This window comes from Chiroxiphia lanceolata, chromosome 15, assembly GCF_009829145.1.
Source record: "Chiroxiphia lanceolata isolate bChiLan1 chromosome 15, bChiLan1.pri, whole genome shotgun sequence".
Lineage (NCBI taxonomy): Eukaryota > Metazoa > Chordata > Aves > Passeriformes > Pipridae > Chiroxiphia > Chiroxiphia lanceolata.
The window spans coordinates 14,439,880-14,464,920 of NC_045651.1; the positions used below are offsets into that span (position 1 = coordinate 14,439,880).

General features: G+C 42.6%; 1 protein-coding gene across 2 annotated transcripts; it reads right to left on the reverse strand.

Annotated features, from left to right (window-relative positions):
- Window positions 1-1,684: 1,684 nt before the first annotated feature.
- Window positions 1,685-24,178, reverse strand: MAML1 (mastermind like transcriptional coactivator 1). 2 transcript variants are annotated; one of them, XM_032703151.1, is made up of 5 exons: window positions 23,735-24,103; window positions 13,586-14,995; window positions 11,284-11,553; window positions 8,247-8,355; window positions 1,685-6,087 (listed from the first exon to the last, which is right to left on the reverse strand). In XM_032703151.1, the coding sequence occupies exons 1-5, from the start codon at window positions 24,101-24,103 to the stop codon at window positions 5,096-5,098; spliced, it is 3,150 nt and encodes a 1,049-aa protein (XP_032559042.1). In that variant the 3' UTR covers window positions 1,685-5,095. The 2 variants fall into 2 exon arrangements, with proteins under 2 accessions (XP_032559042.1, XP_032559043.1); XM_032703152.1 differs by having other exon boundaries at window positions 5,096-6,087; window positions 13,586-14,992; window positions 23,735-24,178.
- Between the last annotated feature and the right edge of the window lie 863 nt (window positions 24,179-25,041).

Sequence of the window (25,041 nt, forward strand, 5' to 3'; positions counted from 1 at the left end):
AGTAACTTCTTTCCCCACTCCACAAAAGTAAAATATGTATCAGTTCAAAACATCTTGTGTTTTGGAGCAATTTCATATGGATGACTACTTTGACTTTAAAACTTGTAAAATCACCTAAGGCTTTCTGTTCATTTTGGTGAAGAGAGGGCACAGGACATGGCTGAGCCACTGCATTCTTCTCTGTTCAGTCACACACACAAACCCTCAGTGCAGAATTTATGCACATACCAGACCTATCGTTTCTCTTGGGTTTTATTCTTTATTCTGGTTTGGCTCTTCATCACCTCAAAACCCCATTGTGACAGCTCATCAAGTTGAAAACTTGTTAATGAATTCAAATATTCAGCGTTACACTTTTTGTGAATAACCACACATGTAAAAAAGCAAAACCACTCCCTTTCTCTATAAAACACTCATATGATGTGACTTCAGACTACCAGACTCAGACTGAAATAGAAATAAAACAATTAACCTTAACTGAACCTATTGGTGACCCAAGATTTCACCTGGGGTGTCCAGGGTAAGTTCAGAGGGGAAATGTCACCAGGAGTTCTGTTTCTGCTTATGCCAGTTCAACAAGCAATTCAGGCTTGAGAAAACACTTCCATTACAGAATTATTACATTAGTCTCAGGAAAAACACCAACATCAAGGAAAAAACATCAAATCAGTTTCTGAGTTGGTCACAAGCTGCCACTGACTCCTTAAAATCTTTGGAAAAACACACACGTCACTTCAGCGGGGACTGCTTGGGACATTCCTGGTTTACTCAACAATAACTGAAATGTAGCATTTTTAATGGGACAATAAAGTTAATTAAGCAGTAACTTCACAGTTCCCCATAGGTTAAAATCAGCTGATCCTGGTACTGTTACTTATTACGACATTTGGTTCTTTATAAGCTTATGAAGTTATAGGTCTCCTCCTCCCTCCAAACATAACACAAAACTTTGTGGAGTAGGAATATATTAAAAAAATACACTCTGGTAAGTCAGGGTGCTGTGAGGAAACCTGCAGTTGGGGCTGCAAACACAGCACCTGCACGGTAAGACACCAACTCCAACACCTGGGGAACGATCCTTCAATTCTGAAGCCGTGCAGTGGCTCAGGGACTTTTCCAGCTTCAAGCCACAATCTTCACACACATTTCTGCCAGTATTTCATTCCTTGTTCAGAAACATCAACTCATGCCTGCAGAATGTGAGCCCCTGTCTCAGCTGGATTTCTGTGTGTGCCATCTGCCTACATCAAACAAGGCTTGAGGAAACCAGTTTGAACCTCGAAGGCCTGTTATTTTGAGGGAATTGGCATATTTTTGGAACTGTACCATTTTTCACATGTGAGGTCTCGGTAGTTATTAACATCTTTCTCACCGGTAACAACCACCTCTGCAGCCGAATTTCCCAGTTTAAGGTCTACAATTGCATTCCAAGAAAAAAAAAAGCCCGGAAGCAGTGGGTGCAGCATAAAGCCTTATTTTCAAAGTAAAGTTTTCTAAGGCCCCTTTATCCAGTTCTGGCCTGTTTAAATGGACTTTCTGAAACTGTAAGAATTGGTAAGACACAGCAGCAGAATTTGAGCTGAGCAAAACTGTGTGTTGGGATGAAGGGAAGGAACCATCTCACTGGGAACGAAAATGCTGAACTCTGCTCAGCTCACACAAATGTATAAATTCACACCATGTATGTTTAATACACTAGCAAAATATTTATTTTATAATGATAAAACAGAAGTGAAGGATTTCTTTTTGGTGTGCACCAGTAATTGTAGTAAAAGAATAAGGGGATTAATGGACTCTTTATACATTTCAATGACAAAAATTCATAAAGGTTAGCATCAAATTCAACTGTTCTCCATTTACAAGCATAAAACTTACCATAATACCCCCCAAAACACATATATAAAGAATTATAGTTTTAAAATCTATAAAAAGTAAAAAATATACAGTCAGAAGATCTAACTCTTATTCAAATCTTTAATATAAAATTGTAAACATTTATTTACACAAAGGAAATGTGTATAACAAAATTTTGAGCACCCTTTTCAATCGTATGGTGGTTTTTGGAAGGCAGTGGATGTTGCACAGTGACACTCTCACCTTGCCTGCCCAACCAAAACCGCAGTTTATAAATAAAGCCATGAGCGGCCGGCTGGGTTCAGTTCAGGGGAGACACATTTTATTGCTCTGAAGCTGCAGCAAATGGAAAGCCCAAGTGCATTTACAGACTTGTTACAGGGCATGAGGGCAGAGCCCAGCCCTTCCCATGCACCTGTGCACATCAAAACCGTATTTTCATTTCCATTGAACTGTTCCAACCTTGTTACAGTGACACCGTATTCCCAACGGTCCGACTGCGTTATGTGGACAGGGACCAAGGCCAGAAGCCAGGGCTGTTTGGATCCTGTTCACACATGGAGACCAATGGGTATTATAAGCCAGTTTTCCTTGAATCACACTTTTAATTTTACTCCAACAGTACCATGAAAAGGCCCTGTCATCAAGTCCAGATACCTTCCTGAACAAACCCTCTGGTCAAGCAGGGCAATATCCACCTTAGCTTCCAGAAACAGTGGAGGAAAGAGCACATCTGCATTTTCCTGGACATTTAGCTGGATTGCCTTTTTGGTAGTAACAATGTAAAACAGCAGATGTTCTTTTCCTCCAATTAAGAAATCACAACTGGATGGATTGTATTTTGACTTATTCTGAACAAAACCTGTGTGCAAAATCTACCAGAAAACAGAGCAGATTTCACCACAACCTAAACAGGGAAGAAAGAAAAGCTGAATCCTACTACCCTGTTATTTCTGTCAAGTGTTTGTAAGGGGGAGAGAAAACTAGTGACACTGAAGGATGTCACTTGAAATTGAGGTCCCAAGCACCCCCGACGGGAAGGGAAGGCACACTGGTGCAAAGTTAACCCTTAAAAATAAAAATACAGCAAACACTCCTTCCCCTGCCATCGCTAGTTTATATCTATAATCTTCTAATGACACTTACCTTGGACCAGGTTTTGGTTCAACTTAAAAGTAAACCAAGATCACTAGCTCTTTTCTTAGATTGCCAGTATAAGAAGAGTTAGCATCAGTTATTTGCATCTCAACTACTTATTCTAGAAAATATCAGAAGTGTCAACAAGCAAAGTCACCAACACCTCTGTCTTCCCATCCAAAGAGAATCTTTATGTTACCTTTTCAAAAGCTCTAGGAGGGATTAAGCCTGCTTCAGGGAAGTTTTATCCACTATTGAATGGTGGGATCCACTGATCAATGCACATCTTTCACCAACAGTTCAACACGATACAACAGCAAATCTGATCAACAGAGCAGAATTCATCCACACTAGGTAAGTGTGCTGCACAAACCATGTTCCATGCATATTTGGAAAGGGTTAAAGTATTAGTGTTAAAAAAGCAGTTTTTAAAAGTGCAAATTGTCTCATAAAGGAGCTGCAGATACAGTAAAATATTTTCCTTCTTTGAAACCAATGATATCTTTCAACTCCCTTCACACCCTCTGGAAAAACCCTCTCTCACACAATTCTGCAGTGCAGAAAACTCCTGAAGAAGCCAGTCTATGTTGAAGGAAATTGCTTTAAACTCACAATGCTGGGTTTGGTTAGAAAGTTTAAAGGAGCTTTCCAAGAAAGTAGATTTAGAAAGGGAAGAGGTATTTGTGCATTTCAAACAAAAGCTTTCAACTTTATTTTCATTTTAAAATAAAGGTTAAGGCAAGGTGGTTTGTTGGTGGATAAGGGATTTTTTTGGTAGAGAGTAAGGACTTTGGAACACTGACTGTTCCCATTGTGTTTTGTCCTTTCTGGGACCAATCCCAACATATGGATAAGAGATCCCTTGGGCTGAGCTGAAGAACCAGCATCTGCTTCAAGGGATATTAAAGAAGTAAATCCACCAGACTATAGAAAGATTATCAAACTCGTAACCCAGTATTAAAAAACCAAAGTATTTAAAGGGGGAGACTTCCATTTTGGAGCAACCCTGATATAACTATTCTCCCAGGCTGCCTGTGCTATTATTGCTCATAAGGACTTTCCACCTCCCAGCCAAATTCTTTTTTCCTCATTTTTATCCTGAAGTGACAAAGTCTTGTGCTCATTACTAACTCATTGCTAACCTCAGGGAATGAAGTGATCTCAAAAGTTAGTTTTACCTTTTACAACAAAGAAAACTAGATGAGCTGTCATGAAGCAAAGCCTTCATTTAAATACAACTACCTTTGGAAATAAGTTATGAAGAAACAGGTGCAAAGTAAATGGCTTTACAATTCATGTTAAACCTACTATAGTTTAAAAGTTCTCCCATGAGAAATTCCCCCTTTAAACACAGCAAGGTACAAGCCAAGAACTGTGCCTCTCTACAACAGAGTGCAAACTGCAGCTTAAAATACTACAATCTATGAAGGAAGATGACTGTCTAGACTAACTGGCCAGGTTTTAATACTTCCTCTCATCTATTACCAGCATCTAGATATATTTACTGTGAAATACCACTTGCTTACTGAGAGTACAGGCACATGCTTCAGCAATGGGGAAAAGAAACAAGTCCAAACATTTTGCAAGCGTGCTCAGGTGCATAACAGCCTCTTCTCAAATAAAAAGTCAGAAGTTGGATGGACAGTACTATAACAACATGTCAAGCTACAAACAAATAATTATTGCAAGTAATAGCTGCAGACTAAGCCCTAAACACAATTTGTGCAACTATTTGCTTTCTTTCTGCACTATTTCTGTGGAATTTTTGTTTTGTTTTTTAAATAATTAAAAAATTTAGTCTTAGAACACTGCAAGTGAGATTTCTGGAAGGCTGGCTAGGACACAGTATTTTTTTGACCTGTTCAAGTGTGTGACTCCTCAGAGACCCCAGATAACGTGCACTCCTCCCGCAGACCCGCTCGGTGCACCGTGACCGTGTGTCAACACTCATTGAGAAGCAGCTCCAGTCTTTTTCCCAACCATTTTACCTCTAATGCCTGCAAGTCTCCTCAATGCCACAGGTTTGTTTTTTTTTTTGGTCCAAGTGTTGCTTATATGTCATGAAATAATTAAAAAAAGTAGAACCCCCACCCCCGGCCCCATTTTAATGAGTTCCTAACAACTCATCCAAATCGTTCATCCACTCCTCTGAAGTCCTGTTTTTCAGCAAAGAGTCTATCAGGTCTGTGTCACCAGTTAAGTTCTGAAGTCCATTATTGCCCGACTGGCCGCTGTAGGAGAAAGGCAGCTCCTGACTGGTTGTCCTCACAGGGTACCCTTGGCTACAGTGCAGGTTTCCTCTGTTGGGCATTTGCTGATTTGGATTCTGGTTGAAAGCATTCAGGTCTGGAACAGTCTGGTTCATGCCAGGCAGCACTTGCTGTGAGGGTACCTGCTGTTGTGTAGGTGGGTTTGTCCGGGGCTGTGCACCCAAAGATGATGACAACATCTGCCCAGAGACAGCAGCGTTCATCGAGGTCATGGGTCTGCTGGTGCTTAGGCTTACCTGAGGCATTCCCTGGGCAAACTGTTGGTTGGACATCTTTAGATGAGTCTGCTGCATGTGGAAAGAGGAGTTGGCAGTAAATGGTCCTAAGCCACTGTTTGCTTGTGTCTGGTTGTTAATATTAGGGATACCTTGGTGTTGCCAAGATGGATTTTGAGCCCCCATAGCAGCTGGTACTCTTGCCATCTGTGGCTTAGATAAGGTTGGATTCAGTGCACCTTTACTGTGCTGCTGAGAAATACTTGAGTTTGCTAAGGTGTTCTGCCCATAGCCAGCAGGAACAGCAGTGCCCTGGCCCAAGCTGCCCTGCCTCTGCATCGGAGTCTGTCCATTGGCACTTGGAGCTGTGTGCTGGGGAACCATCTGTGTCATTCCAGACGCCAGGTTGTACAATCCCCCGCGCTGAATGTTTTGCATATTGGGATACTGAGTCACCCCCCGGTCCTGCTGACTGGAGCCCGACTGGAGTGGAGGAACAGGAGTGTGTCCAGGTCCCATCTGAATCATGTTCTGGGTCTGAGGAAACATCCGTGGGCTACTGGAGCTGGACTGTCCTAAATTACTGACCCCAGACATGGCTGAAGATGACCCTGAAACACAAAGAAGTATTTTGTACATTAAATACCTCGGTCCAACCAGAGCCAAGCCAGGCTTGTAGGCACAATAACCCAGAATGGAGGTGCAGTTGCATTTGTATAAACCAACCTCTGCAACCAGCACACAGGCAGCAGGAGTTTAATTAAAGAGTGTCAACTGTTGCTCCAGTTAGCACCTCCACCTTGATCTCAAACACAGATATGCCAATGTCCTAAAAAAATCTGAATACCACTTCTAAGAGCTCAGCATCATCGATTTAAAAAAAAAATTAAGACTTTAAAGGCAGGACTCTGATATTTCTTTGTGAACAAAGGTAAACACACATACTTTGAAGTGCATGCACAATTTGCTAAGCTGTTAAAAATACCACTTACTGCACACACAGTCAGTCATTCCATGCATACACTGTGTATCTCTTATTGTACACCTGTAGGGTTGCCAGTCCTCCATTTTCCCTATTCCAGGAATTTCTTCTATTTATATAATTCAGCTTTCAGAAATTTTTGGTCAGGTATCTTTTGGATTTCCACAGCGAAATATTTGCTGTGTTAATACACAGTGCTGATAACCAAGCAAGGTGATTTGCAAAAATGTATTCTCAGCAAATCAAAATAAGTCCCTTGTTCTTGTAAATCCTGAGTTTAGAAGATTCTTCCTGTGGAAGAAACAGCCCCCCCCTACTTAAAGCAAAAAAAGCAGACCAGCACCGTGAAGTGTAATGCACATAATACTCCTCCCACTCCTTACAGTCGACCAAGGGAAACCTACCTACATTAGCACTTTCTCTACTTTCAAATCAAAAAGTAAGCTGCAGAATTTTTGCATATTTTAAGACAGCTGAGGAGTACTGGTTTCCATTATTATAAACATTATATTTGAATAAAAACTGAATTATCAAAAATTCAAATATAATTCAAATTATATTGAATTAATTATCAGCAAAGCACAGCATAAAAACACCAGTGTTGGGGGGTGGATGAGTGGAGGAAGAGTCTCACTGTAAGAATACTTACAGTGAAAAGTAGTCACATACTGGGATTTAAGAGGCAAAAAAATATTCATTATAAGGAAAAAATAATTTCAGTAATACTGATGTTCATTATAGCAAATCCCACTCTATTTCTAACAGTTGTACACTGTGTTTCTGTAGAAAAATGACAGGAGGAAAAAAATGTTTCAGTGCAATATTTGAAGGATGCTACTGCTCCCTGAGTTAGCACACAGTCCTTTTGTACTGGCACCAAGTTTTTTCACTTGAGTAACAAAACGCAGTCGTAGCTCTACCAGACACTGCACAGTAACAAACACTGTCAGGATGAAGGTATCACATTTCCATTTGCATCTTTTCCCTTCAGTATTTATTTCTGCAGGAACACAGAGAGTGAGGAAACAAAATGAAGGGAGTTAGCACTTCTTTGTACTCTAAGTTTACGAAAAAAGACAAGTGGTTTCTTGATGCCATGTCAAGTAAGGATTTCTCAGGTAAGGAGATGAGCTTTTACTGTTCTCTAGTTCTTCCACATTTTTGAAGTTACTCCAGCTTAACAATTAACAACATTTTTTATTTAACAATTAATATACTGAGGATACCAAGCTGCTTCTTGAGCAAAAGAAACCCACACAGGACACTAAAAAGTAATGAAAAGAATTCAAACTGCATTCCCTTCTAAAGGCAGCAGGAAGAAGAATGTCAGAGAATTTTAAACTCATCCTAGTAGATGAGAGAAAGAATACACCACTTATTTTTCTTTAATGAGGGCCTATGATAGGTACAGGCAGTAGCGATGTCAGGCTTCAAAAAAAACCAAACTTGAATCCTAATATATCAAAGTTAAGAAGAATTTACAACCAGTAAAAGGAACCAGTAGTATAAAAAGGCCTTCAGAACAATGAAGGTACTTAAGAATTTTACTCATTTCCAAAACAACATTTAAGAAGCAGAAGTTTAAGATGTCCCAGATACCTGGGGCAGGGGAAGCTGTTGATTTGCAACTGAATCACAGTACAGGCCAAAAGGTTTTAAGGCACAGTGACGTGGGAAGGCGCTGTAATAAATTAATTAAAAGCTATCCAATCCAGGTAATTTGAAGACAGCTTGTTTTTTACTCCTGATATTTTTTCTGCCATTATTTCAATTGCTGTGTTTACTCACCTGTGAACTGTCCAACCTGTTGCTGGTATGGATTCTGTGGCTGATCCTGGTACTGGGGAGGAGGCCGAGTCAGGTGCCGCTGCAGCTGCTGCTCCTGCCGCTGTTTCTCCTAAGAAAGGTCCAACGCAGGACAATCAAAAAACATGTCAAGCTTTTTCCAAGGGCTATCTTGGATAAAAACAAGTGATCTGCACACTTTTATGCTGAGCTGGTAATCAAAAGGGCTTCTGCAGCCTTAGAGTCACTTCAGACCTTTGTTCTCAAGGCTCAAACACAGTCAGTTTAATCTGGTGAGTGACAAGACCAGGAACTCAGAGACAGCAACATGCACTACAGGAGTTATTGCAGTGTATGTCTGAAGCCCTTTAAACATTGAAAATCTGAAATGTTAGTCTTTTCATCAGTAATATAATCAATAGGAATTTTTAGAAATATTCTAAAGGACAAAAACAGGTACACGTATAAAAAGAGCAAAAGCCAGTGTGTATAAAAAAAAATATCACACATGCTTTTTTGCTCTTCATCCCCAAATCAATTTATTTTAGACCTCCCTTTAGAAATCAATAAAAGTGCAAGTCAGAAGTATCAACAGTGTAACACAGAAAAGAGTGAACATGTAAATATTTTCTAGTCCTTGCTTGCAAACATGAAAAAACATACACAAAATAAATTCTGATACACCACAGGTTTTCCTAGAAGATTATGGAAAACTGCAGAACTAAGTCCATAACAGAAGTCATACAAGTTTTGAAATCATTGTTTACAACCACTTTCTTAACAATGCACCAACCAACTGAAACAAAGCCAATTCATGTCACAAAATAACTGTGCCTCTTTAAAAGCACATTCAACCCGTACATATTTTATAATAAAAACATTTGAAAAATAAACCAAGTAAATTTCCTATTAAGAACTTTAGGGAAAAACGAAATTTAAAGTCTGGAGGGGAATGTGGATGCACTAATAGTACCCTCAGATAATGACAGGTTTACAGACAACTGGCTACTGTTACAATATAAAAGGTATCAGGCACAGTATTTCTGGCTCTTCTTCTGCAGGCACCCTCAGCCAGACTGAAATTCTGAGGTAATCAAGTAGTGATAGTTACACAGAGCACAGAAGGGGGCAGAAATTCCCTTCCAAGAGTACTGGGGTAAAGGATACAAGCACAAAGCCTTCAGAGAAGAGATTGGTGCAATGTAACAATGGGCAAGATACACATCGCTACCACCCTCCCGAAATGTCTACAGCTCCAAAGCTGTTGAGACATGCAGAGGAATGAAGAGGGCAGGCTGCCTGACAGAGAGGACCTGCTGCTTGCAGGACCAGTCAGACCTGAAAGAGGCTGACCACAGAAGCCAACAAGAGATGCCATAGCTCTGAGAGAAACCAAGAACTGTAGAAGCTGGCTTGGGGAAAAAAAATGCAGAATACTAAATGCAAAGACAGCTTTAGAGTGGCAGGGAATGGCACTGAAGCTACCTGAAACTACAATTCTCTTGTAAAATAGAGATCAACAAATTCAGAAATCTTTCTGTAAAATTACATCCAGTATCGTGTGTATCCAAAGAAATAAATATCAAATCAGAATGCTAATGAGACCTAGCTTGACTGGGCAGCACAATGCCAATAAATGTGGCAAATGCAGTATCTAATGTTACGAAGCAAAACTGCTCCTTATTTGGCACCAAAGTCCCAGCATCACTATACAAAGATGGAAGTTACAGAAGTTAGTTGTAGCTACCACAACTAGGGCATGAATGAAGCATTTTCACAATACTGATATTTACTGCATGTGCTGGCCAAGCAGAGGCAAAAAGGTAGGGAAAAAACTATTTCATCACTATGCTTGAGATGTGCTACTGACCACGCTGTTACTACACCACCCCACTGCTCAGAGAGGTCTGACACCTGTTAGGTCCATTACTGAGCTGAGGAAAACTACTGGGCCACAGCTCTAACAGTTCTAACAGAGCTCTTCACCATCCACCAGTGATGCAAAAGCACAAGCAAAAGCACACCCCATATTTCCTTTCTCCCTACCAACTCTCAAAGAATACTCATTTGTTAACATTTTGGAGAGTAATGGTTAGTCATCTTTGACATTTGATATTAACACAGAAGTCAGTAAAGAGTGAAGGATCTACCAAAAAGTATTCTAAGTTCAAAGATCACATAATTTGTACAGAAAATACTATTATATTGATGATTTGGGCATTCTCTGTCTTTCAGTCTTTGATACTGTAATTCCATCACAGTATTCCCTTAGTTCATATTGTTTTAACCCAGATATCAGAAACATACCTTTACCAACACTCATACTCACTCATACACTCAATTATCTATAAAACACTGTCAACCACGTTACTATGTTTTATCTGCACTGGCTCCAGAACTGAAGGGGCTTTTCTGTCACCTCGATTGAGTCCTCTATTTTAATGGATATTTCCAGGTAATAAAAAAGCCATTGGCAGGATTTGGCACAGCCACAGCTCCACAATCCTGCAGATTCTACTACAATCTTCCCCACAAAATGGGCTTTCACATATTTTCAGTTCAGAGAAGACTGTATCACTTCCTTCTTTCTTAAAGTTTTTGATGGACAGCTGATGGAGGGAGTACTTAGAGCACGTTCCAGTACCTAAAAGGGGCTTACAAGAAGGCTGGAGAGGGACTTTTCACAAGGGCATGTAGTGATAGGACAAGGGGGAATGGCCTTAAGCTGAAGGAGGTTAAATTTAGGTTAGATATTAGGAAGAAATTATTTACTGTAAGAGTGGTGAGGCTCTGGCACAGGTTGCCCAGAGAAGCTGGGACTGCCCCATCCCTGGAAGTGTTTCAAGGCCAGGCTGAATGGGGCTTGGAGCAACCTGGTCTATGGAAGGTGTCCCTGCCCAGGGCAGGGGCTTTGGAACTGGATGATCTTCAAGGTCCCTTCCAACCCAAACCATTCTCTGATTCTAAAACATCAAATGCTGTTTCATGCCCCGAAGCAAAGCAGCACAAATTAAAAAAACAGACTGCTGGCCCCTCTCACCTGTTCTGCCAGCAGATGCTGCTGCCTCTGTTCCATGAGGAATTGCTGCTTCTGTTGCTCCATGAGCAGGTGCTTTTGTTGCTGCTCTCTCTGCTTCTGCTGGTCCATCAGCATTTGGTGTTGCTTCATCACTGCTGCTTGCTGCTGATTGCTGAGATAAGCTGAGTTGCTGTGGTTACCTGCCATGGAGACGTTTGGAGCCTGGGCACCCACACCAGCGCCCGGGACAGAGACGGGAACGCGAGGAACGTTAGGAGAAGGGTTTTGATCCTGTGGAATACAGGAAAAGTGACAGAGTTACAGAAATGCAACAGCTTCTCCACTTGTGAAGCTTGTTATGGAAGTTCTGCTAATTAAAGACAGCCAAACACCCATCTATACAGTGCCAGACACAGAACTGAGAGTTCAGAGTTACAGTCTGAAGCTCCATAACATCTAGGAATAGAGGCTTTAACTTCCGTCTCAAAGTACTTCCCAAATTCCAGCTCAGACAGGCGAGTGTAGCTCTGTGTGCTTCTGCTCAGCCAGGTACTTCAAAAACAGCAGCTTCAGTTTACTTTAGCAGCAGCTTTTCAAAGACTAAATTTTAAACTTTCATTATATAAAACATTTATTTAAATCCTGCCTCTTCTGTTAACATTTAACTCAACAAGTGTTTGTTGCCCCTCCTAAAGTTGCTGGTTTTTAGCATCAGAGCATTTAGTATTTTCAGGTGAAGGGGAGAAGGCTTTCACTTGTCAAAATGGGTCTTAACATATTTTTCCAGCAATCAAACCATCAGTATATTTCACAGACAAAAATACTACTAGAGACAGGCCTGATATTATTAATTTTTCATTAAGTCTGCTATTTTATTTTTTTTTTTGAGGCTGGAACTTGGGAGAACCAAAAATAACAGGGAATGATTATCATTCAAGATCTGGTACTATCCTCTTTGTACCAGAAAATCCATTTGAAATCTGACAGTTTTCATTGTTTTTAAGCACAGTTCAGCCTCACCTCTAATTACACAAATAAATACCACGTTCAAGTTCGGAATTCAGCTGATGGGTTTGGCTGTTGGTTCTCACTCTGCAGTTTCATAAGAAATCATGAGCCAAATATAAGTAATGCTGTGCTAAGTTGTTCTATGTGCAAGCTTTTGAGAAATTCTCCAGAAGCTTTCATCAGTATTTCTGTTAATTTGGTGCAAGTGTGCCAGTGTAGATGCAAGGTCACCCTCACATTTTCCAGTGAGGGGGAGATGTGACACACAATCGTCTCCACCCTCCTTCTTCTTCCATCAAAATGTTGTAAGACTGTTACTTCTGCCAGCTTTTAAAGAGATTTTTTTGTACTTTATGAACTACACATTGATGTCAAATTTTTATTTGTACATCAGTGTGGTCTTCATCACAGACTAATCAGATCTTTTTCACAGTTTTTTTGTTTTGCTGAGAGAACATATGACTAGAGTTGCATCTCCAACAGCTTTTGCTGGAGGAGCTTTAATCCTTGTAACAAAGACTTTTTTCCTCAACAAGCCCCCTCGTGTGTGCATTGCAGGAACACATTACAGAATCCAAATGAATTTATACTTCCACCCACCACATAAATTTTCACCTGCAGCATACCTGTAGTATCAGTTATATACACGGCAAAGAAGCACCATCTGGAATTTTCATTTACAGGAAAACCTGAAGCATATGCTTCAAGCAGACAAATATTACTATTATTCATTCTTAATTATATATTTCTCTCCTATCCCATGCTTCCCCAATCCCCAGAGACTTAACCAATAACAAATTCTTAGAATTGAAAAGCCCCAAGGAACAGGGTTTTTCTTCTGACCCAAGAAATCAGGAACGCAGCCCCCACTTCCACCTCTCTTCAAAAGTAGGTCTTTTTATAGCAAGCCAACTCTGACACAAGTAGGGACTGAAAACAAGGTAAAGAAATCAAAGCTTCTTTGAGAACACTGTTCAACACTACAGTTTTACATGAGTTATTTTAGTCAAAAGTTTACAAAGCATCTATTTATCTTTGTAAGTAGAAGCTTCTGTGAAGCACAACATAATTTGTTGCCCACAAAGCATATTAAGCTGGAAATCACACGTTACCACATGACCCAGAACCCAGCATTAAAAACTGCCCCCCATGGAAAACAGACTTCATGATTCTTGTCTCAGCTTATCATGTACTATGATTTTCCTCTTTAAAACCAATGAAAACATCTGAAACCATATCAAGTAGTTTGTACCTTACCTATCTAATGACCCTAAATCCGCTACTGAACAAAGGTAACAAACCCCAGGACATTCACCTGACTGTGTGGCAGTCGGTAGGCAATGTTTCCAGGCTTGGGTTTCAACAGGATCATCCCATTTTGGTCGTCGCTCACGTGGGACAGCGGTGCCTGCTGGCGCTGCTGGATGTAGGCCAGCATGGGGGTCTTGTTCTGCCCAGGGACTGCAACCCCCTGCTCACACTCTGCTTTGTAATGGGAAAGAGGTTTGGTGTTCCCATAGTCCAGCATAGAGCCCTGACTATTCACAGGGTTCTGGTTCAAGCTGTTTTGCTGATGACCCAAGATGTTCACATGGTAATTGCCTCCAGCTCTCGGCGAGCTTTTATTTCCCAAATTAGGCATCATGAGTTTCTGATTGTTGAAGTCTGGCTGATAAACTGATGGGCTAGTGGGATTTTCCATGGTATATGGGACAGCCAGCGGACTATGGGAAGGCCCAGACTGTGGCCACGTAGACATCTGATTTGTTTGGTGGACTTGTGAAGCTTGCTGCTGGTTCTGCAACATCTGATCTCTCTTCTGCTTGGCAGCAATCTGCTGAAGTTGATGAGCAGAAGACATTTCTTTGGCACTTCCTGGACCCTTCCCAGGTAACAACACATTGGGGAGAGGCCTCTGGACGTTCTGAGAGTGGTTTGATGCCTGCATCATGGGCTGATTAGGATTTTCAGTCATTGACTGAGTGGAAGGCTGGAACATAGCCTGAGAACTACCGACCGCTGGAGAAGCGGCACTTACAGGTACAGAAGCAGCACCAATGAATGCTGAACCTGAAGAAGTGGATCTAACCTGGGGAGATCCCAGCTGCTCTTGTTCAAAGGGTGCTGGGGAAAACTCAGTCTTTATGTTAATATCTTGTGCCAATGGAGTCTGTGCAGCTGAATTTGAAGAATCTGCATCTTTTTTGTCTTCGAAGTCATCATTAAAGAGATCCTTCATGTCTTCATCAGGCACTGATCTATTAAGCTCCTCAATAAGTTCCTTCCATTCTTGCTCATTTAGATTTAGATCAGGCATCAAGTTATTCTGCGATATAGAACCCCCTGCTCCAGCAATCATACAGGGAAGATCGTCTACGGGTTCCTGCTTCAACTCTTTGTTCAAACTCAGAGGAAATGAATCATCAGCATCACCACCTCCATTCATCTGCAGGCTGGAATCTGGAAGACACTTCTTGCTGATGCCATCCAGCCCCATGGGATGTTTCCCGTTAAGCTGTAAGGTATCTCCGTTGCCAGATTTCTTGTCAAGATGATGGAGTGGAGACACAGGGGGCATTCCATTGGAAGAACCACTCACTCCAAGACCGTCATCGCGACGCAGCTTCTTGGACACAGAAAATACGTCTCCGTAGCCGTTCTGCTGGTCTCCGTTCTGAGGGGAAGCAGCACTGTCAAGCTTTCTTTTCACAGTCTCATGGAGCTGCTGAAAAAAAAAAGAATATTTTAATTATGTAGTTCAATGTTTCACAGATTTGGATTTTTATTTCTCACCAGGACATTGTCTAACTCTCAATAAGACATTTTAGAAAAAGAGGAAAAAAAAAGTTTACAGCTTTGCTTCGATAACATTTTGTTTTCCAAGTCAGCACATGAGATGACTTCCTCACTATAATCTCTTTGGGAAAACTTTCAAAAACATGCACTACTTCAAACCTAGACCCCCTCCTTCAGACAAAACTAAAAGCTGCCATATACTCCAAGAAGAAAAAAAGAGTTGAAAAATGGCTGTGAACTGGAATGTGTTATGATTTTTCCTATTCAAAATGAGAAAAATATTGAAGAATGTTCAAAATCAAATTTTAAATGAGAATAAAAACCTGTATTTTATTTGACCCGTGTACAAACGGTATAATTGCTCCGTGAGACTGTTTTATAAAGCAATTTCACATTTAAATATTTAGACAAAAAGAGTGATTCTCTTGTGATTATAACTTTTAGAGAAGAACTATGTATATAAATTTTGTACACAATCACACTTCTGGCACAAAAGCAAAACCAATTTGTCACTTAGCGACCACTGCTTCACACTTGTGGAAAAGGCAACCCGGAGTTCAGCCAGTTCTATCCCGGCAGAGTATGTTTATTCCTTTCCTCTTTTCTCCTGAAGTATTTGCCAGCTGCTCCTCTCTGCTCTCCGACCACCAGAGCCCCAACCAGCTCAACAGTTGGTTTTTCACAGCTGGTGAATGCAGATTCTTTTTCTCGTGGTGCCACCTAGAAGCGACCGGTGGCTACAGCAACAGTTTTACAGCCAGAGCCTGAGTACCTTTGTTCAACTCCTCTTTTCCTGCCAGCGTTCTTCCAAAGAGAAAGTTCTTTCTATTGACCTCAAAAGCATCTGAAAACACAGTTCATGCACACATCAAAGGTAACTGTAAACTCTTCCTTCCCTCGGGTGCATTCTGCTAAAAAAGTTGTGCTTTGCTGGTGCTGGAGCTCTACACCAACGCAGACAAATCTGTAGGGCAGAGACGCTGCTCGGTGGCACAGTGTTTAAAGAGGGAAAAACCCCATCAGCTCCCACCCCTTGGTACAATCTCAGCAGGACACACGAGAGGAATCCCCACCAAGAGCCACCCGTCTGAGGCGTGGGCCACTGAACAACAGCGCTCTTAGATGGCAAAAAAGCAGCTCGTTAAACAAACCTCAAGACAAGGATGGTTCTTTGAATATTGCCTGCAGTCCACTAACCCCTGGGGAAAACTGTCTCATCCAAGAAAAAACAGGGGAAACCTCAAGGTCTCAGCACTCAAGCAAGAGGTTGTATGTAGGGCCAGCAGAAATTATCAGATGAATTTTATACACTTGCCTGGGCAACAGCATTCTTTGATTTAAGGACAGAAGGACTGGTTCACAGTTAATTGCTGCTATTTTTTTAAACAGTCTACAGTTAGCTGATCTTTGGAGGAAAAAACCAAAGAACACCATCTGTTTAATGCTTGCATAGGTAACAGCAAATAAACCCATTATTTGTTTAATGCTTGCATAGGTAGCAGCAAAGTCTTATTTTTATCTGTGGGACAGGCTGCAGCTTCCCTGGAGACTGTGATCTTCTAAATGGCTCATGGAAATAGCAGCAGAGTAGCAAGATCAGCAGAAGACCGAGTAGGATGAGGTGAGGTGAGGTGTACATTTAGAGAGGAGGCTGGAACTTGAAATCACTTAATTTGAACATCAAGTCTCCAGCTTGGAGTAGCAGCTCTTGAGTGAATGTTTCAAATTCCAACTTGAAAGAATAATGGAAATTTACTTTTTTGTAAAAAGGCAAAACAACAGAGAGCAAGTAAGCTTCAACTCAATCATAAATATGGCTTTCAGCAAGTTTCCCATTGCTTACTTAATACCCCCACCAGGAAAACTGAAGCTCAAGGTGGATGAATAACTTGCCCAAGGTCATATGATGAGTCAAATTACTCAAAGTTTGGGAATGGATCCTCCTTAATTCTAAACACTGGGGGGAAAAACACTCTCTGAAAACTTATATAAAAATAATAACTTCGTTGTGTACAATGGACATATTCTGACATTTCCTGTGTTAAAACAGAATAAATGTCAATTTGGGTCACTGCTGTAAATACAATTCATATAGACAACTCAAAGCAACTAGGACTTGAATCTGTACTAAGGTCTTTGCTGCTGTACTGCACCATCTGCAATATATGCACCTAACCAGTTTAACATTAAATCACCCATGTTTGTAAGGTACACTCACTGCAGTCTAGAAAAAGATACAGACCCCTAATACCCACCACAGGCTGTTTCTGTCACTAAAAACATGTAGAGCTTTTATATCTGTGTGGGTTTTAACAGTCATAACACTTACATATCTGATTCCTGGAGACATTGTGACTTTAGTTGCTCGAGACAAAATCCTCCTTTCACCTAAAACTATATATTACTTTGACAAAAAAAAGGAGATAAAGTTCTTCCCCAGTTTGTCTGTGTCTATCCAAATAATCTGGTTTGGAGAGGGGGGAAATAACAAGGTGCATGTGAGATACAAGCCAGACTGCAAGCTATCTACATATCAAGCTGCTCCAACAGAGTTCTCAAGGCAAGAAAAACCTGTTCTATTCTGCCGAAACTCAAAAAACCCAACACACTGACAGAGTAAGGCATAGCTTGCTACTCACTAAGAAAATCCCTTCAGCTTTCATTTTCTTGCCCATCACCATCCTGTAGGACACAGTGGTCCTCCAGTACACTGTCTGTGGTTTCCTTAGCACAGTCAATCAACTTTATTTATAATACCAAGTCAATCATTTCCATTGTCACAAGACTGGATACAGAAATGTATTCCCATTTTCTCAGCCTACTCAATTTCCCAACTAAAGATGAACTTCCAAGATCATTGCTATCTAGCTTTGCCCGAAAGTATTACCCCAAAAGCATTTATCTGAAGCATTTACACCAACATAGGAACAGCGAAAAGCAAAGGATGTGAACAGGTCTCAGTCCTTTGGCCCAGGACAGGACACAGAGTTTGACCAAGAGCCACTGAGGGGCCCCACAGGCTGCTCCTCCTCCACGTCACATCACCTGAGCTGCATTTTATTCATGTGAGCAAAGCAGACAGTGCTCAACGTGGTCATAAACACACTGAGCTGGCAGGAGCACACGTGCCTCACTGTGGATTCCTCATGCACAGAACACAAGCTGACAGAACCCAGGTGCCATCCATGGCAACGAGGTGTCCAACACAGCAGCCTCTGACCATGTAACCCACACACTGCACTTGACCAGGACAGGGGCTCACAATGCCAGAGGTGGATGTGTGTCCAGGCAGGTGACAAGGCTTCCATCCGAAAACGGACAGCACACGAAGAATTTTGATATGTCCAACCTCTGTCTTAAACCCTCTGGTTTTATGACAGTGATGCTCACTCCTACTGTGGTCTTACTGCAGGGGCAGTTGAATGACTTTATAAAAGCTGCCCAGAACTACTACTGAAGCCCAGCAAGAAACTGGAAAAGCTTTAAACTTCATCTACAGCTTTTCTGTTAGGACTGGCAGAGTGCAAAACTTCAGAGTCCAGGGCAGTGCTCTCTTACTGTCTTGGTGGAATCACTGATCAAAACAGTGGCACAAAGTTGCTCTGGTTGGCTTTGTTGTTTGTTTTGTTCAGGTTTTTTGTTTAGTGTTGGCTATTTTGATGTGGACTCAATACCTGAAGACAGTCAACTGAAGTTCTTTTGCAAAAATCCACTAATTTACTATACTTTGAGTCCGGTACTCTGAAGACAGTATATATATATACAAACTAGAAACTGCATACAAGTTCCATTTCTTCTAAACAAAAACAAAGAAACAAAAAACAAGAAGCCCAAAACAACAAAAAACCTCACACCTAGTGAACATGGCAGAAATGAAACTTTTAAAAAACCTGGTTCTCATACTGTGCCTTTTAGGTTCTGTAAAACATTCTTATTTTATTTTTTGAAGCATCTGTTACAGAGATTAAAATATTCTTACAGGACTCGGTAGAGCTTTAATTTTATGTATTTTATTTGGAATTAGTTTACCATCTCAGTTTTAGAACTAAGTCTACAAGGATTTATCATTAAATATCAGCAAGACAAATATAATGGCATTTTCAAAGAAGAAATACCTTATTACCCTAAAAATATAATAATAAGCCAGCTCCAAGATGCCTCCTAGCTAGATACCAGCATTCTCACCTAGAAGGGGAAACAAAAATAGAATACATGCATTTTTTCTGCCATGAAAGTGGCAGTACTGCAGCACATACAAACTCCCACAAACCAGAGTTTTGTAGGTCCTCTACAAACACTGATTCTCCTCTCCTGCCTGGCCAAGGACAGGAGCAACAAAGATGCAAAGATGACAACCATTTAGACTGGAACAACAATGCAAATACCAGAAATTGTAGTGTATGAATTTTGGATAGAAAACATAACATTTTGACTACACAACATAGTAAGAACTCCTCATTTACTGTGCATCTACCCACAGATTCCAAAGTTGCATTCCCCCTTGCAAGGAAAGCATTTTATTACCCAACGTGTTCCTGCATTCCACTGTGCTGTCAGACCCAAACTGCTGGACTCATTTTAATTTTTTACTTTAATTCCAGAAGACTTTTGTATTTGGGTGACTGCCTGCTGGAGTGAAGAAGGGCTGTGGATAGGCACATCTATAAATATCCCAAGCCTGCATTAGTCACAAGGGGCAGTTTCTGCTACAGGAATTGTTCTGCTGAATCAAAAAAACTGCTGTGCCTTCAGCTGCAGTGCCGGATCCTCCACCTCACTTGAACTTAAACAGCAGCAGCAGATCAGTCACTCCCAGATCCTTACAACTTAGGAAGCATCACTGCATATCTAACGAATCTAGTGAGGGAAATGTTTCAAACATACAACAATACCTCACAGAGAATTAAAAGGAGACAAAGAAAAACCTGTCTGAGTTGTTGGGCAACAAACCATCAGACTTGTCAGCAAAAACAAACAGTGGTGGCAAGACTACACTGCACTATAGTTATGTATAAATAACACGTAAATAATTTGCTATTTTTGTGGTAAAATGTAACTTCACAATTTAACACCCCTATGCCACTGCTTACACAAAAATGAGATCTTCTGAACTCTTGGTTGAAGCCTGATCTTCGTTAGAGGAGTGCCATTAATGCTTGTCAGAACACACCAGGCAATCTATTCCCTTTAATTCATTACTTCAGGTCTTTCAACCAAGAAACACTGCATTGCTCTTCTAAGCCTTAAATTTTCTTTTAAACTTTTTACTTGGTGCCTTTGCTTAATTTAGAACTTATCTATTATTAATGCAAAAACTTCTATTGCTCCCAAATAAATGCTGGTCTGCTCTTCAGCTTTAACACAGAGCACTCCCAAGACAGGCCACTGACTAGACCTTTCCTGCTCATTCCAGAAATACTGTTTGTGGTTTTGTGGCAGTCCTAGACAAAGCAAGCTCTCTGCACAACAACTGCTCTCAGGTGGGGAAAAAAACTAGTAAGAAATAGGGAGCAGCTCTCCTTCCAAGACACCACATCATAAAACAAGGAGTGGAGATGAAAATACAGATCTTGCCATCCTCCTCATTCACATGTCAATGAAGTGCCTTCTGCTCAGCTCAGCCATAAACTGCCTTATAGTTTCTTACAGAAATACGAGGAAGCCAACCTTTCTCCTCCAGAGAATTTAAACAGCATTAGTAGAATGAACTTTCATGTATCAGAACCTGGCAAAGAGAAAAAAAGTGTTCTAGGAGACAAGCCCCATTTCTTCCCAACTTCCCTGTTTCTCAAAAATGTAAGATTAACGCAACAAACATTATCCAAACAACAAGCACCTACTTTGAACACAGCTTTAATGCCATCTTAAACAACAGAAATGTGAAGTAGATGTTTTTAAAAAGTAGGAAGATAATTAGTTTTTCAACATTTCCTCAAATGAAGGACAGGCCTACATGGTGCACAAATAATCCAAGGTATTTCTGCATCAATACTGTATTCTCTCAGTTGCTGTAGCTCAACTTTTAGAACTGCTAAGTAAGAAAACAAGGAAGAATCTACCCCTTACTTCTACTTGTAAGCAAGATCCATCCAACTTTGGGAATTAAACCAGAGAAAAGACTAATGGAAGAGAAAATATCTGATTTTGTTTACTTGACAAATCATACAAGGCACTAAGGAGGATGTGTTGGTGACACCTTGCTCCCTGTGACTATTCTGGATTTACAGAAGGTGCTCTGCAGTGCAGCCCCTGGGAGTGCCCACACTGCCCACACTCGTGGCAGTGCAGCTCCACATCCTACTGCTACAAGCCCTCTGATGCTACATCACAAACCCTTCACCTTTACATGGACTGTTCTCTCATTCAAGGACCAAAATAAAGGATTCATTAACTTTCAACACAGTCACAATTTCCAAAAGAAGATTCATATGCGGCTTCATAGAAAACTCTGGATCTTTACAGCAGCAGTAGCTGATATAATGCATGTTTCACTGATCTAGCAGCATTCTTTGGAAAGGAATATGTCCAGGGTGTTTAAAAACAAGGTAATTTTAGTGTTCATCCAAACTTTGTTGAACACTGTAAACCAAACCCATGTTCTTCCCATTCGAAGCACATGCTTTTTCTTGATAACTGCAACATGATGGCTAGAGGTAAAATACTAACCTAGAGAGGTACCTCTTGGGCCAAAGCAATTAAACTAGCAGAAGAAGTTTGTTGTTGTTGTTGTGCTTTTTTCCCAAGACTTGAATTACTAAGCAAACCAACTTTATACCCCAGTAACGAGGTGATGAATCAACAGCTGCAATTAAGCTTGCAGTCATGGATCCTGGGAAGGAAACAGCAGGCCAGCCCGAGGAAGAGTCATTCATACACTAAAACCCTCTTCTGTTGTGTAAATTGGCCACTGGCAGCAGCTTCCTGTACAAGGGCTTCCCCAGATGTGCAGTGCACTTCAGAACCTGCTGCTGTTGAGAGCCCTCATTATAATGGATGCTAATTAGATCAAATCCACATCCACAGCCATTTAAGAGAAACAACACCAATGAATTAGTGACATCTTTCTTTAGAAGGTCAGTATGAAGACCTGTGGTGGCAGTTTAAACGACAGGATTTGATATGCTAAAGAGCTCTGTGTGTAACAAAAATACACATTATTAATGGGTAAAGCCCCATACGCAAAAAGCCTTAGAGCCCAGCAGGAAATAAACAGAACTGCCAAGTCTTTAGATAATAAAATACCAGTTTGAGTCATTTTTGTTCTGACACGAGTTTATGTTCAAGATCAGTCTGTTAAACAACGGCTAACTGTAAAGTTTTACAGAATCAGTGTCAGGAATGCACAGGGTTTCCTCTCTGCCTCAAGCACCCTTCTGTAACAGCCCCCTGAAGTGCTCTAACTGTGCCACAAGGACCTCACTCTTCTAAACAGTCAGTAAGTCCTAGAGTCTCAGAGGTGTGTCAGGCAGAACAGAAACAATTCAGCTAAGTAACACTTTCAGCTCATCCTGTAAATACTGCAAACTGCACTGGTGCTGCCCAGTGCTGGATACATTAAATATGACATCGATACACCCCATGTTTCAATATTTCACATCATGTCCAGGATACACAAGTATACAGTAAACTCTATCATGATACTATGTTAAAAACTGTACATGAGGTCCAAGACAACAGAGAATTACATTCTCCTTTTCTTCTAATCCAATTAAACACACAGACCACCCTAAAAACATGGTTTATTCTACATATTAACCTGGAAATGTCTCAGATTAATACAGTATTCTCTTTTAAAGACACTCAGGATGATACTCAATCATTTTCATGCAGGCCACCACTTAAAAATGTGTGGTTTTAAGGCAGACAGGTATTAAGACAGGCAGCCTTTAAGAGGTTATCCTACTAACCTACATTACTGACACATTAGCACACAGAAGTATATTTAAAGGGCCCAGAATAAGTTAAGCAATAGCTATCTTGATATACAAACAGGCCTGTGTGAATATGTCCTGACAACCAGAAATGCTAGAGAAGCCAGAGAAACATTAAGATTTTGAGCTAAGCCAGTTTTTAATGGGTGGAGTGGGATTCCCATAGTGTTCACACCCACTAGAGTGAGTGGCAAACAAGCAGCTGCCTTTCCACTGAAATTCTTTCCAATCTGTACCAGAATTAACAGACACATTATTTGTCTTAAAACTTCCCCCTGAGTAACAATCATGTTCTGATCAAACAATTCCATTAAACCCTGATAGATTAAATTAAAGACATAAGCAGGCAAACAAAAAATCCAAAGCAGTATTAATGCCCCTCTGACAGTTTCTGCAGGGACATTTTAGGTGAATTAGCCAGAAACATAACTCACTAACTACTCTGAATGACTGTAACAATCAAAGAAAGGCTGGCACTACCCCTACCCCATCAGGCAGCAGCTTTTATGGGCTCTTCCAGCGTGCAAAGGTGACGAGTGAAAACAAAACACCCCTTATCAGCTGCGAAGTTGTAACACAGCAGAGTACAGCAAAGCAGCACCAACCTCAGCCCTCCCACCGCGGCCACCACGGCTTGTTTTCCTTCCTCCATCCAGCTCCCGAGGAGCGTTCCCGGTGCCAGCCGGGCACCGCCGCCGGTCCCTCCCCGTCCCCAGCTCCAGCCCCGCGGGCCTTACCGCGATCAGGGCGCTGCTGCGGCCGTGCTGCTCGGCGCCGGCGGCCTCTCCGTCCAGCCCGTTGGCTCCGCTCCTCTCGGCGCTGCCCGCGGCGGCCGCGGCGGGCGGAGGGGGCGCGGGCGGCGGCGGCGCCGGGGGCGGCTGGCGGTGCTTGCCGGCCCGCTTGGCCTTGGCCTGCAGGCAGCGCTGGTGCAGGGCGAAGGTTTGCTGGCGCTCCAGCTCCAGGCGCTCCGGGGACACGGCCTGGTAGCGGGACTCGCAGGCGCTGTGGTGCCGCCGGCAGAGCTCGATGCGCCGGCGGAGCCGCTCCATGACCGCGCTGTGCCGCGGCACCACGAACTCCGCCATGGGGCAGGGGGGCAGCACCATGGGCCGGACGGCGAGGGGGCGGCCGCCGCCGCGGCTGCTGCTGCTGCTGCTGCTGCTCACCGGCTGCTCGCACCGGCGCCCGCCATGGCGGGGCCGCCGCCGCCCCTCCCGCCGGCCTTACCTGCGCTCCCCCCCGGGATCGCCCCGGCTCCTCCTCCCCCCGCTGCCCCGGCCCGGCGCCCGCTTCGCTCCCCCCCGCCCCACTTCCTCCTTCTCCGCCGTGCCCGGCGCCGCTGCGCTGCGCCGCTCTCGCTCAGCCCTGCGCGCCCCGCGGGGCCGCCGCGCTGCTTCGGCCGCGGCGCTCAGGAGGCGCGGGCCGGCCCGGCCCCCCGGCCCCCCATTGTTGTCCGCGCCGCCGCCATCTTGGAACTGTTTTTCCCCTCCAGAGCCGAGTTGAGAATAAGGGGGCGGAGCTTCCTGGGTGGGGGTACGTCACGGCGCGCGGCGCGTCACGAGCCGTGATTGACAGCCCCGTAAGCCAGTAGGAAGGCGCGGGGGCGCGAATGAGGTGGTGGGGGCGATCGGGGGGCGGGGCCCGGCCACTTTAAAGGATACAGGTAGGGAAGGGGCGGGGAGGCCGCGGTACAGCCAATGAGGAGCGGCGGGAGGCGGAGCCAGCGGTGATTGACAGGGAGGGCGGGCATGGAGTGGAGCCCGCCCCGCCCCGTCCCGGCGCGTTCAGGGTCCCGGTGTCCCGGGAAAAGCCTTCTCCAAACAGCGTTCTGCACTGCAGGACCTCCACTTTCGGGTCAAACCGCGAGCGAGCTTGCCCGTCGCAGGAGGAGCAGAGTCACCGCTCACCTCACCGGCACCCGATGCACCTTTGCTAATTACACAAAGAAAGCCAAACGGATTTCAGTTTCTTTATTGATTAGTTTTTACATTTTTTTTTTCCAAGTCGCATCTACAAGTACCTGTTTGAAAGGGACATGAAATCA

What these genes read in the sequence shown, in the direction of transcription:
- MAML1 (XM_032703151.1), bottom strand. Translation starts at nt 24,103, where the DNA reads ATGGTGCTGCCCCCCTGCCCCATGGCGGAGTTCGTGGTGCCGCGGCAC. An exon ending in ACCGACTGCCACACAGTCAG is followed by an intron (nt 11,554 to 13,585) that starts GTGAATGTCCTG and finishes TGTATTCCACAG; the next exon opens with GATCAAAACCCTTCTCCTAA. An exon ending in AGCATCTGCTGGCAGAACAG is followed by an intron (nt 8,356 to 11,283) that starts GTGAGAGGGGCC and finishes GACCTTTCTTAG; the next exon opens with GAGAAACAGCGGCAGGAGCA.